Source organism: Petaurus breviceps, unplaced genomic scaffold, assembly GCF_028583685.1.
Source record: "Petaurus breviceps papuanus isolate PSGF00001 unplaced genomic scaffold, PetGlider_PUasm1.0 174, whole genome shotgun sequence".
Classification (NCBI taxonomy): domain Eukaryota; kingdom Metazoa; phylum Chordata; class Mammalia; order Diprotodontia; family Petauridae; genus Petaurus; species Petaurus breviceps.
Window position 1 is genome coordinate 52,416,664 of NW_027185761.1, and position 13,523 is coordinate 52,430,186.

Genomic DNA, 13,523 nt, shown 5'->3' on the forward strand with positions numbered 1-13,523 from the left:
AGAGAGAGAGAGAGAGAGAGAGAGAGAGAGAGAATGAATATGGCTACCAGAGAATGACATCCAGGCTGTGGATGCAGTTACCACTAAAAAGCTAGTCATTGCCCATGAGTTTGACATGGTTATGCAATTAAGTCTAGTCAAGTCAGCAAGCGTGTATTAAGTACCTTTTATGTGAAAGTCAAGTCAAAGCTGAGCAGCTGCATTTTACCACTGGGTAGGTTCTGAAGAGCACCACTCAAGTGGGTACTCTTCAAGAAGGCATCTCAACATTGAGAGAAAGAAAGGAAGGAAGGAAGAAAGGAAAGAAGAAAGAAAGGAAGAGAGAAAGGGAGAGAGAAAGAGAGAGAGAAAGAAAGAGAGAAAAGAAAGAAAGAAAGAAAGAAAGAAAGAAAGAAAGAAAGAAAGAAAGAAAGGAGGAAGAAGGAATTCTTGTTAACTAGGTGCTAAGTTCATTTGTTTCTGTGTCATTAAAGGATTGTAAGTATAGTGAGTACAATCTAAATTCAGCCATCTTTTCCTAGTTATATCTACTCTGGGAAAACATAAAGCTAAATGGATATATTAAAGAGAGAGAATAGTTCATTAAATAAACATTCTGCTTGCTCATGGAATACTTATTTCATCACTTCAGTACACAGGGGACATTTTTTTATGTTAGAGAGAGAAGGAAGTGATATTAAACTTCCAAACCAGTTGTATAGAAAAGTAGGGGATCTAAAAGGATGACAGGTGCAGAAATGCCATAAAAAATTTATATTGATTCATCATCATAGACATAGTACCAGACCCAATCTCATGCAGTACTTGGAGGGGCCACTCCAGAGTATGAGTACAATATCTTTTTTTAATTTTACTAAAAAAAAACAACTGGTGAACAATCCCATGTTCCTTAAGGTATTGTGTACCACAGTGAGTCAGCAGCACTTGTTTGGATGAGAAAGATGGGAATTTATGTCATCATCTTCTCCTGTTTTGAGGAATAAAAGAAGTTTAAGGCTATGTAACTGAAGTAGAATGAAAGCAGTCTCGAGCAACCAATTATTACCATGGCAATAGCTGGTCTGGGGAGCCATTTTGATGCTACTTCAAGGTTCAAGTTTGGGATTCTCTGGGCTGTGGTTTTCTTCTATAAGCCATTCCCAAAATTTGACGGTAAACTATTCAATCAGACCTCGATGGAACTTTTAATGTCATGTCATATATATATGATATGTATATCTTAGATTCTTTCCTCATGCCTACCAAAAATATTAAAAAAAATTATACCCATTATTAGTTGGCCCTGAACATAAACAGAATGCAAGAATAGCTCCATGGTGTGAACAGACACTGAAAGGCCTCTTAATAACACAGTCCAAAAGTTGTATGCCTCCACCAACCAAGATGGCCAAGTACTCCATAACCATTACAATCACTCCTCTCCAGAAAAATCCCTGCTGAAATTGGTGTTACCATGGAAGGATAACCCATTCAGGCATTCACAGTAATCAGGCTCATTTTAATAAACATATGGGAAAGGAGGGAAGGGCAAAAATGAGAGCACCTTGAAGGAAGACTGTATACAGCATGAGGACTCTTTGACCTATCAGCATTGGGAAAGACTTAAAGGGCTGAAAGCAGAGGGGTGGTCAGAAATGAGATTTGTCCATTTTACAAATTTACTTTCAGTTAGCCCTGAATATGTGATTCCTTGATAGATTCTCCCAATGCAGATGCCCAAACTCAAGTTTTACAATTAAGAATTGAGAAAATATACCCAGGAGTCTCTAAGAGATACCTTGGACTACACAAAAGTCACATGAAAGTATTACCAAATGGTATATGTTAGCCTCAAGATTCATAACATGGAGCTCATGCTATTGATCTAGAATGGGTCTGTATCCTAAGAACACATTCTGGACAAATATACAGATGTGGAATATTAAAGCAGCAAAGAGAAGATGTCTAGGAATGTCTAGGTTTTATTGAAATTTAAATAAATTTCATAAGCTACTCATACATTGGTTGGCTTTGCATTCTGTTACAGCTAGAAGCAGCCATTTGTTCAGCCCTCTCACTTCTAATTCTACTCAAAGACTTTGTATTCGTGAAGGCATATCTTTCCGCCTCCCAACGATCTTTGAACTTAATAGAAGAAAGATCAATTCTCCTTCGAAAATGAATGAGACAGTTAATAGAATGGGAATTGAAAGATGCATTCCCTTCCATATCTTTCTTTGGTCTAACTATAGCCCAAGCCTTAGTAGCCTCACTTGAAAGGGCTATCCAACATTTCTTTAGCCATAAAATGTTATTGTTGCTTGAGACACAAAATATAGAATGGATTTTTGTTTGCTGCAATATGAGCACCGTGATAAGAAAACAAGATAAGCCATGCCTGCATTTTAACATGCTTGTATGAAATGTATAGATTATTCTTTTTTTAAAAAAATTTCTAACGAATATGAGTTCTGAACTTAAAATTACACTTCCACTTCCCTTAGTACTCTAAGGTTGTCAAGTATGTTGGTCACTCTTTCCTCAATCAGACTAGTGTCTTATTTTGGTTGTCCCATAGTCAGTAAGATTCCTGCAGCAGGTGACATGATTTCTGTTATTTATTAGTAAATAATGATGGGATAAAGAAAAGAAGTGCTATAATAAAGCAAGGAACAAAAATGATAGTAACATTTGTATAACACTTCATTTAAATTCTCTTCCAAAAGCAAAGTGTTTTATCAATCCCATTTATAGATGAGGAAAAGATTCATAGAGATTAAGTGACATTGACTTGTTACTATTACAATAAAATGGAATTTGATGGGTCCCTTTATTTCCCGAGTCCCTTTCTAAAATAGAAGAATTTCCCTTTCTCACATTTATCTCAAGGTGTAGGACTCATCCCTAGATTGTTAGCAAGGCATATCCAGGAGTAGGGAACCTATGGCCTCGAGGCCACATGTAAGGTTCTTCTAGGTCCTTGGGTGCAGCTTTTTGACTGGGTCCAAGTTTTACATGACAAATCCTCTTACTAAGGGAATTTATTCTGTGAAGTTTGGATTCAGTCAAAGGGTTGCACCTGAGGACCTAGATGGCCACATGTGGCCTCGAGGCTTCAGGTTCCCCATTCCTGGTTCTTATTTCATTGGGGAGGAGTCCATAAATGGTACCAACGGAACATACCTGGTTCTTGTAGCCTTGTTACCTTAAGATTCTTTTGCATTACTAACCGCCTCTGAAATAAGATTTGCATTAGAAAGTTTCAAAGTAGGAGGAGGTCTTTATAGTAAGAAGGCAATAGAATAAGATCATCATGATTTTGTTTTCCCCCATAAAATGTACAGGGAGATTAGAAACCGCTCTTGAATCTTTCACTGGAAAAAGAAATACAATAAAACAAGGCAATTGCCAATCTGAAGGAAGTTGCACATACAATCATTTTACCCTGGAATATTAGTGAATGAGCTAATTTTTCTGTACTTGTGGGTTCCCATAGTACATTCAGTGTGGCTATTAATACATCCAGTTTCAGGTGCAGACTAGGTTGCCAAGGAAGGGAGGATTTTATCTTAAATCAGGATAGTCTCTCTTAGCACAGCAAGGAGAAAAGTGTAGCAGAGTTGTAGAGATGGGAAAGGGGCAGATGTATTTGTTTTCCCCAGGAAAGTACCTGGGCATGTCCATTCTGTTTTTTTTTTTAAGCAATTGGGGTTAAGTAACTTGCTCAAGGTTACACGGCCAGTTATTTTGTGTGGGTACTAAGTATCTGAGGCCAGAACCGGTCCTGGGTCTCCTGACGCCGGGCTGGTGCTCTTACTCACTATGCCACCTGGCCGCCCAGGGCATGTCCATTCTTGTCAGGTGTCCTCCCTCTCCCCTCCCCCCCCCCCCCCCCCCGCTAGTCCATTTAAGCAGCAGAGGTAAAACAAACCTTGCTGGTCTATGGGAAAGTGAAGAGGGAAGAAGAAAGAGAAAAATTGAGATTGGGGCAGTGCTCCACAGCTGTGGTGGTTTGAGGCCCCCGGTATCTGTCCTTCCCTCTTGGCATGCTTCTGTTCCATGATTCCTCCACCAAGGGAGCAGATAGGGACGTATCCCTCCTCCAGGAGCATCATAAGATGTGGTTGAATTTAATATGCTGTGGAGTACAAGTACCATCAAAACATTTTGTGAAGCAGTCAAACTCAACAGGCTCTGTGTTCCAATTAACGCTATATCTGACTATTACTATAGCTATGGCATGTCCTATAGAAGCTAGAAGCATGGCGGCTTCCTTGACCAGGACCTACTCCATATGACCCTCTTGGGTCTAGAAATTCACATTCCTCAGCACCCATTTGAAATCATTGTGGATTGCTACTGATTATAGTATTCAATTTTCTATTTCACTGCCCTCCCTTGAAATGTCTCCTCCACCTGTTACAGTCTTAACATTGAAATGATCTTTCCCTACTTTGTTTTAATAGAACCAGGATTGCATTTGAAGTTAAGCTGCAAAAAACCAGCCGATCGACAGATTTCCGAGTCCCACAGTCAATATGCACCATGTTTAATGTTATGGTTGATGCCAAGGCCCAATCAACAAAACTTTGCAGTATGGAAATGGGCCAAGAGGTAAAAAAAAAAGGGGGGGTGGGGAGGGAGAATTTTTTTTTAACATCTATCAAGTATGGGGGAAAACTTCACAAATATCCTATCCCCTAGTCTGCTGGTTTCAGAAACATTCTCTAACATTTGTGAATTTAGTCATCCACATATACGGTATGCAGATGAATATTCAAGATCTGTTTATCAAATAAATCTCTGATGAATATGCATGATCAGAATTTCAGGCACTTGGAAGTAGTTATTGGCAGGGACCAACATGGGCATAAGGTGCTTTTGAGCCAAGTGATGTTCACTGACCTTATTCACAGAGTCTGTGTCACTATTTAGAAGGAAGATCTGTGTTTGCCTAAATGCTTGTCCCTTTCACACATGCAACAGAAACCCCACATGGAGGACATGATTTATCGATAGGAAACATCTGGAAAACAGAAGCCACTCTTATCTTTTCACCCCACAATTTGCTGGACACATTCTCTAAGCCTCCACAATGCCCAAGTAGGGGTCAGTATATGCCTAAATTTCCCCAAAACCCAGGGTAACCAAGCTCCTTAAGTTGTATACCTTTCTAACCTTACTTTTTTTTGTCTTTTCTGACCAAAAGTTTTGTCCTTTGGTATGTTTCAAATCTTAATGTGGTATTTAAAATGGAAAGATGAAAGAAGCTGGAAGTTGGGCTTGATTAAAGACTCATGATCAGTTTTCTCCCGATGGCGCTAAGCCAGTTTGATATTCATATACCAATTTAGAATTAATTCAGAAACATTTCTGGCAACTCTCAGGTTCCTGCCAATTGGCATAAATTGCTCCTAAATCAGATTTTTTGATACAGCCTTACATGTTCAGAATTTATACTCAATTATATTTGTTCCCTGTTCATTATTTATTTTCTCTCTGTGCATCTTCCATTTTTAAATGTCTGTGTGTGATATTCTCTTGCTGGCAAGATCTTCCCCAACCTTATTTCCCCTAAGGCAGCATCCTGTGAAGAAGACTCCCAATTTGGGCTTAAACATCGGTCAGTAATGAAATAAGACCCTGTAGGATTGTAAGTTATTTCTCTTTACCTTCCTTAATCACTCTAATTGCTGTGTCTCTGAGAGATCAGATGAAAGACTTCAGATGTGTCAAGAAACTATCAATGAGAAGATTGAGATTATGTAGTAATAAGAACAATTCATATTTACATGGTGATTTAAGATTAATCAGTTTCCTCACAATGATTCTGTGAGATTAGTTTCAGAGGAAGAAACTGAGATAGAGAGATCAAGTGACTTCCCTAGCATCACACAGCTAGTTAGTGTGGGAGCCATGATGTGAAGACCAGGGCTCTAACCCTCATGTGGGGCCACCAGGAGTAGGAGGTAGGTGTAGCGGTTGGTACTAAAAAGATCCTTAACCATACAAAAACATTCTCAGAACAAAAGGGAGCACCCTTCCCACTTCCACACAAATCCTTTGGGCTTTCTTTTGTGAGATATTTCCTAATAGATTGTAAGCTCTTTGAGGGGAGGAACATTTTATCCTCTTTGTCTTTGCATCCCTAACACATAGCAGAGTGTTTTGCAGGTGGTAAATCTTAATCAATTTTTCAAAATAAATTTGGGCTGCCCTTAACCAAATAATCAATAAGTTATATTTGGAACTGTGATTTCATTGGTCTAGAGGGCTCCTGTGACTCCTGTGACCAAAGCCAGCTCTCTGTCTACAGCCTTATGTCACTGCTATCAATAAAGCTTATCAAAGCACCTGCTATATCAGGCTCTGTACTAAGCACCAGTGATACCAATACAAAGGTGATGATAGTCCCTGTCTCAAGGAGCTTTTAACCTGACCTCACCTAAGTACAGCTGTTGGAGGACAAAAGAGAATGGAGATGGAGCAAATACACAGTAACCACAGCTCCTCACTGCTCACTTCCCCTAGTGCCATGAATCCATGCCTGTTGTCCAGAGAGTCAAGGTCTGATTTCATTAAGTTAATGCCTACACTCAAGGACAACATAGCTTGTTGGAAATTTGAGAAGAGAAGTTAATAACCAGGTTGAGGTGGGTGTTATTTTGGTTTGGTTTGCATTGTACTGAGTGCCCAGTTTGGCTGATTTTGTGCCTATCATGAAATTGGTCTGTTGCCTGGATGGGCACATTCTCATGTTGACCATGAACTGATTCAATGACACAGCAGGACTTGGTTGTTTTAACCTTCTAAGTCCAGGAAAGCTAAAGCATGGTGGGTGGCATGAAGGACTCCACAGCTAATCTCCCACACAGTCCCTCAACGATCATCCTCCCCATGCCACACCTTTCTAAGAGTCCCAAAGCCTTCGTCATCGGACATGGTATTGCTGACTCACTAACCCATCCTGGCTCCGTATCTCCCTCCCCACATCACTGAATCACTAACAAAGAATGGCCAGATTCTGAGATGGGAAGCAGCCCTTAACCTGGAATGTACAGCAGTCCCCACAAAACCAGCTGATGCCCAGGCCTTACAGAAATGTGTGTGCTTTTCTGAGGTCTTTAATATAGTGATTCTGAGAAATTCTAACTATAGCGAGAAGAAGCAGTTGCCTGGGAATGACATTTTAACAAACAGCTGAACCTAATAGACCTGTAAATCAGATGTAAATCCTCACTGCATAAGTTACAGAGAGAGTTTCCTTTTTTTGTTTATTGATGTTGAAAAAACTTTTTTTGTTCTTTTCACTCTCTCTAAGGTCAGTTTTACAACTGGCATTCAAGCACTCATTTCTCCCAAACATTTAACTTCTAAAATTAAGGGGCTAGAGTCAAGAGAGGCTTCCTTTGGCAGATGAGGAAACTGAGGGAGGCCCAGAGGGAAGGAATGACTTCCCCAAGATCACAATGCTAATTAGTCCCCAAGCTAAGACTAGTACTCATGTCTCCTTCCTCTTGGTTCAGGGCTTGTTCTACAGAACTACAAGGCTTGGAAAGCAAACTTAAACCTTAGAGAAGAGAAGGATTTGACTTGTTTTGAGTTACTCCAGAAGGGAGAATTTGGACCAAAGGGTAAACATTATGGGGAAGAAAGGTTTCCCCTCAATATAAAGAAGACTTCTTTACCACTCTGGAATGGTCAATCATAGAACAAGCTTTGTCAAGAGATAATGGAGGGGGGCAGCTAGGTGGAGCAGTGAGTAAGAGCATGGCCCCAGAGTCAGGAGGACCTCAGATACTTAACACCCACACAAAATAACTGACTGTGTAACCTTGGGCAAGTTACTTAACCCCAATTGCTTTGAAAAAAAAAAAGAGAGAGATAATGGAGAGTTTCCAACAAAAGCTGGGTGTCTGGGGCACTACATAGCCAGTTCCTGGGTTGGATGAAGCTTTGGGTCAGATCAATCAATCAACTGGCATTTATTAAGTACCTACTATGTGTTGGCAGCTTAGGGCAATTAGATGGGTATGGTGGTTAGAGCGATGAACCTGTAGTCAGGAAGACTCCAGTTCAAATCCAGCCTCTAACACTTATAAGATGTATGACCCTGGGCAAGTAACTTAAACCTGTTTGTCTCAGTTTCTTCATCTGTAACAATGAACTGGAGAAGGAAATGGCCAACCATCTTTGCAAAGAAAACCTCAAATGGTGTCATGAAAAGTAAGACACAACTGAAAGACAATTCAACCACAGTTATGTACCAGGCAATGTGCAAGGTACTGTTAATACAAAGACAAAAAAAAGAAATCCCTGCTACTATTCTACTGTCATGTTTGATGATGCCAAGTCATCGAAGGGACCGTCAAGGTTTGTTCAGCCATCAACAACAGGATAAAGGGTAATAGACTGGTTCAAAGACAAGAAGCAAAGAACTCAACCACACTATGGAAGGAGGATAGAAAGAAGGGTTAAGGGCGGCCAGGTGGCTCAGCGAGTAAGAGCGCCGGCTCCAGTGTTGGGATGACCTGGATCAAATCCGGGCTCAGATACTCAGCACCACACCCAGAAATAATAACTGGCCGTGTAACCTTGAGCAAGTTACTTAACCCCAATTTCTTTAAAAAAAAAAAAAAAGAAAGAAAGAAAGAAGGGTTAACTCCTCCCTCTCCAATGAGCTGCCATCCTGAAGTTTGAGGTCTAAGCAAACAAGGCGGCAACTCTCAGATAATCTTGGACTCCGGGGGTTTTTTAATCCATTGTCTACATAGGGACAACCCATCTCCCCAAAAGAATAAAGCCCTAGTGCAGTGCATGGATGGGATAGTCTTATTGATTAGAGCTTGTAACTTCACCTTTTTCCAGAAACCAGAGAAACAGAGCATCAAATGGAATAGTGACTTTGAACTTGTAGAAGTTAAGTCAAACCTTTTACACACATAATAATTCGAGGATACTTTTTTCTTCTCTGCTCCTTTCCTTTGTATTCCAGATACTCTGGGGAGGAGAAAACAACCCATTTTAAGTTGGGTTTCATTATGATGATATTATCATTATTATAAAATGACATTGATCTGAGGCACATCTATATAGGGCTTGCCTAAAGAAGTAAAATGGAAAGCAGACAGAAAAAAATAGCATAACTTCTTATGCTTTCCTTGTCCCTCTTGAGTATCAAAGCCTAGCAAGAGGCAATATGCAATAGTGGATAGGGAGGTAGACTTGGTGTCAGGAAGGCATCGGTTCAAATCCTGCCTTAGATTCTTACTGAGTCACCCCAGAGAAATTGCTTGACCACCCAGGGCTTCAGTTTTCTCAGTGGAATAATAAGGTTAGACTCATTTTCCTCTATGGTCTCTTCCAGCTCTGAATTTATGGTTCAATAGCCCTACAGATGTTGTTCAGGAGCAAACAACTATTACTTTCAAGGAGTAGGAAAGATTTTAGAAGGGAGGAACCAAATTGATATTATGCCTGGAAGACAGGTCCACCACATATGAGACCCAACCTAGCAGTGAAGCTATACAGTAAGGTGGGGTGTGGGAAAAAGAAAGAAGTGGCCTGGGAATCACCCAAGACAATCTAGTCCTATTTCTGCCACTGGCATTATGACCTTGGATAAGTCATTCAAGTCTTTGACCCTCAGTTCCCTCACCTATTAAATAAATATCTGTAAATATCTCTAAATATATCTTGAGAAATATCTCAGGTCCCTTATAGTTCTATCACCCACTTATGGGATTATAGATTTAGAGGTGGAAGGGACCCCAGAGACCATAGAGTCCAATTCCCTCCTTTTACGCATGAGGAAAGTGGGACAAAAAGAAGTTAAGTGATTTGCCTAGTGTCCCACAAGTAGTAAGTGTCTGAGACAGGATTTGAACCTAGGTTTTTCTGATTCCAATTTCAGTGCCCTACCCACTACCCTACGCTGCCTGGAACAATAGATAGGTGGCTTTATCAATAAACTTCCTAAATCCACTTTAGACAAGATGCAGGTTGAATGATGTAATATGTTTCTCATTTTAAGCTCACTTCCTGAATTCATCTCTGTCATCTCCTCTGGGGTGATGTTACATTCAAAGGCAGCTGTTCAAACATTTGGTAAACATACTTTACCATCTTAAATATTTATTTTTTGTCAGAATTTTTAAAGCACCCATGGATATGAAGTTGTGCGTTAAATTGCTTCTCACTTGGTCTAGAATGTTTTCATCTCATTTCCAAGGTCAGATGGTCTTAACAGAAAGACAACATACACACAATCTGTTACATGACAAGGCAGAATATGCAGCACAGGAAGTCAAGTCGAATCATTTTCATGCAGGGATTGTGAATTTCGCAGAAACGTAGCTCATCTGAAACTGGAGTGAAGTCTCTCCAAACTTTCTGATCCTAGGAGAATGATGGAGGTGCACTGGCCACATCAAGGGGACTCTTCACATGAAGGACATGGCAGTGGATTAGAGGATTGTGGCAACTAAAGTGGGCTAGAGAGAATCCTGGGCCAGGAAGAGGGAAAAGGGGAGGTGAGCAGGTGGAAAGAGCAGAGTCTAATTCAAGATCTAGGAAGAATTTGGTAGTTGGTGGCTTCTCAAGGGAATTTGTTACAAGAAATGATCGCAGTGTGCATAGGACTACAAGCATCCATGGAGACATTTATTTTGATGGCTGCATGTTTATACACACCCAACATCTTCTGGAGAACAAAATCTCAGTGGTCAGTGATTCCCAAAAAGTGGAAAATAAACCAGTTCAGCTTAATCCTGCTTAAACCTGGTAAAGGGAAATAACAACAAGCTAATTTGTATGGCCATCTGAGGACACAATGAACCAATGGGTAAAGCAGATAGAACCCCTTGTGCAATATTTCTTGAATTGTGTGTCTCAATCTAATACTCTTAAAACTAGTAGAAAATATCCTGGGGGTGGGGAGGAGGTTACATATATATATAATTTATATATATAAATATATATTTTTTTTCTTTCCTGAGAGAACATTTTCAGTGCTAGGTTAGGCAGTGGAGGACAGGATAATGGTAGAGATCAATAGGGAGGGAGAGGGAGAACCTGTATAGAGATTTTGAGGGTCTGAGTGATGTGAGTAAATGATCCATCCTCCATACAGTTGCCAGTTCCTTAACCTTTGGTCTGTCACCTTCTTCTCATCTAGGTGGTACAACAGACCGAGTGCTAGACCTGGAGTCAAATCTGGGCTTGCATACATACTAGTTATATGAGCCTGAGCAAATCACTTAACATTGGCCTGCCTCAGTTTCCTTATCTGTAAAATGAGAATACTGATAGCACTCAGCACCCAGAATGTTTGTGAGGATCAAATGAGCTAGTATTTGTAAAGGATTTTGCAAATCTTTAAACCTTAAGTATATGCTAGCTATTATTATTATTATTATTAATAAGCTCCAATGGGTTCCTATTTGGCATAAAATGTCAATTCCTCCACACAGCTTTTAAAGTCCTTTACAACCTAGCTCCAGACTACATTTCTGTCTTCCTCGTACATTACTCCCTTCAAGGGGATGAACCTGAGGACCTAGAGGGCCACATGTGGCCTCGAGGTCGAAGGTTCCCCATTCCTATCTAGACTCTAGACAGACTGAGCATCTGATTGTAGCTCACCTGCATCAGCCTTTCCCCTTTTCTGTGCATTTGCAATGGCTCTCTCTCATCCATAGACAACTCTGCCCCCATCCCACTCCCTCTTAGAATCCCTTCCTTTATTCAAAACTCAGCTTAAGCTCTGTAGAAGCCTTGTCTGACCCCCCCCCACATCTGATGCCCCCTTCCTTAATCTATCTCATGTTTGTTTTGCATTTATTCTGAATACAATTATGTGCCTGGAACATAGAAGGTGCTGGCTCAATAAATACTGACTGATTGATTGGATATACCTGTGTTATCTCCACAGACAAAATGAAAGGCCCTTGAAAGCAGGGACTGGCTCACTTTTGGTTTTGTATCCGCAGTGTTTAACATAGTTTCTAGTGAATCTTAGGCACTTAACACTTGCTTGTTGATTGACTGCTTGACCTAAGCTGCTCCAAACCCCTCTTTTATGCAGAATGAGGAAACAAAAGCCTAGAGAGTTTGCGTGATGATACTAAGCTCACATAAGGAAACAGTGACTGAATCCAAACTCAAATTCAGATCCTTGAACTCCAAATTACAGTGATTTTTTTCACTACAAGGGGGCAGGAGAAAACCGGCACCCTAAATCCACGTCGTACATAGAAGAGTACCCATATGGAGCATCAGGTGTAGTACTCATATATGAAACAGCGTCTTGCTCTTTGGATCGGAAAGCTTAGGTCCCTTCCGGAGGAGAGGCAGGAGAAAAATGATTCTCTTGGAGGAAAATGATTTCTCTTGGATGGGCTCCTTTGTTACCTTCCCTTCCAAAATCTGTTCTCTCCTCTGTGGAGCTGTTTACAAAGCTGGAGTTGCTCTCAGCAGGGTCCTTATTTGCTTTGTAAAGAAGCCCTTAATTGAAAATATGTTTGTCAATACATTTCACACTGTATTACTTCTCACACACCTAGCCATTATCTTTGAGTTAAAACCCATAATTTATCCAATGAAAATGAACAGTTGACAGCCCAAAGAGAGCCTGATGAAGGCAATAGGGTAATGAGGAGAATTAAGCAGCACTTTGGGGCAGCTCTGGAAAACTTCAAAATAACCTGGGAGTGGTGGAATCTCCTGATGCGACCGAGCTCCTTGCTCCCAATCTCAATAGCCTTTTTAGAACAGAATTTGATGGGTAGCATGGGATGTGTGGTTTGGGCTGTATTACCTGCTGTTAGGCACTTTCTTTGGCTTAGCAATGCATCTCTTCCTGGGATTCGATTCAATTCAAAAGGCATATATATATTCAGCACCTGCTGGGTGCAAGGCACTATTCTAAGTACTGGGGATACAAAGAAAGGAGTGCAAAATGATCCTCACCCTCAAAAGGCTTCCATTCTAATGGGGGAAGACAACAGGTAAAGTGAGGAAGTTGGACCAAATGACCTTTTAAGTCCCTTCCTACTCTAAAGCCATGATGCCTTGATCATAGATAAGTAGATGCACATTAATTTCCAGAACGAAGGGTATAGAACATGAACATCTGAGAGGAATCAGGAAAGGTGTCATGTCAGAGGTGATCCCTTGAGCTGTGTTTCAAAGAGAACAAGGGATTCACTGAGATGGAAGGGACAGTGGAGAGCCTGCAGACATAAGGGATAACTGCCTGTGTAGAAACACCAAGGCAGGAAACAGAATATCACAAAATGGTTCAGCAGGTCAGTGTGGATAAAGTATAAAGTGTGCAAGGAGAGGAATGAGAAACTGGGCTAGAAAACTGGGTGAGTGACAGTTGGAGGAGGGGAATGCTTGGGATCGAGTGACAGACAAAGTTGTGTGATGGACTTTTATGCTCAATATGCAAAAGAACCTTAGGTTCTTTTATCCATGACACAGATGATAGACAGGTAGATAGATAGATAGATAGATAGATAGATAGATAGATAGATAGATAG

The 13,523-nt window shown here is 40.6% G+C and overlaps 1 protein-coding gene across 4 annotated transcripts in view; it reads left to right on the forward strand.

Moving 5' to 3' along the window:
- The window catches only part of CADPS (calcium dependent secretion activator), a 567,121-nt gene that overhangs the window by 468,705 nt on the left and 84,893 nt on the right, over window positions 1–13,523 (forward strand). For all 4 annotated transcript variants that reach the window (XM_069084197.1, XM_069084192.1, XM_069084194.1 and 1 more), the window contains one exon: window positions 4,446–4,593. In XM_069084197.1, coding sequence (XP_068940298.1) covers window positions 4,446–4,593 — 148 coding nt within the window. The remainder of the gene's footprint in view (window positions 1–4,445; window positions 4,594–13,523) is intronic.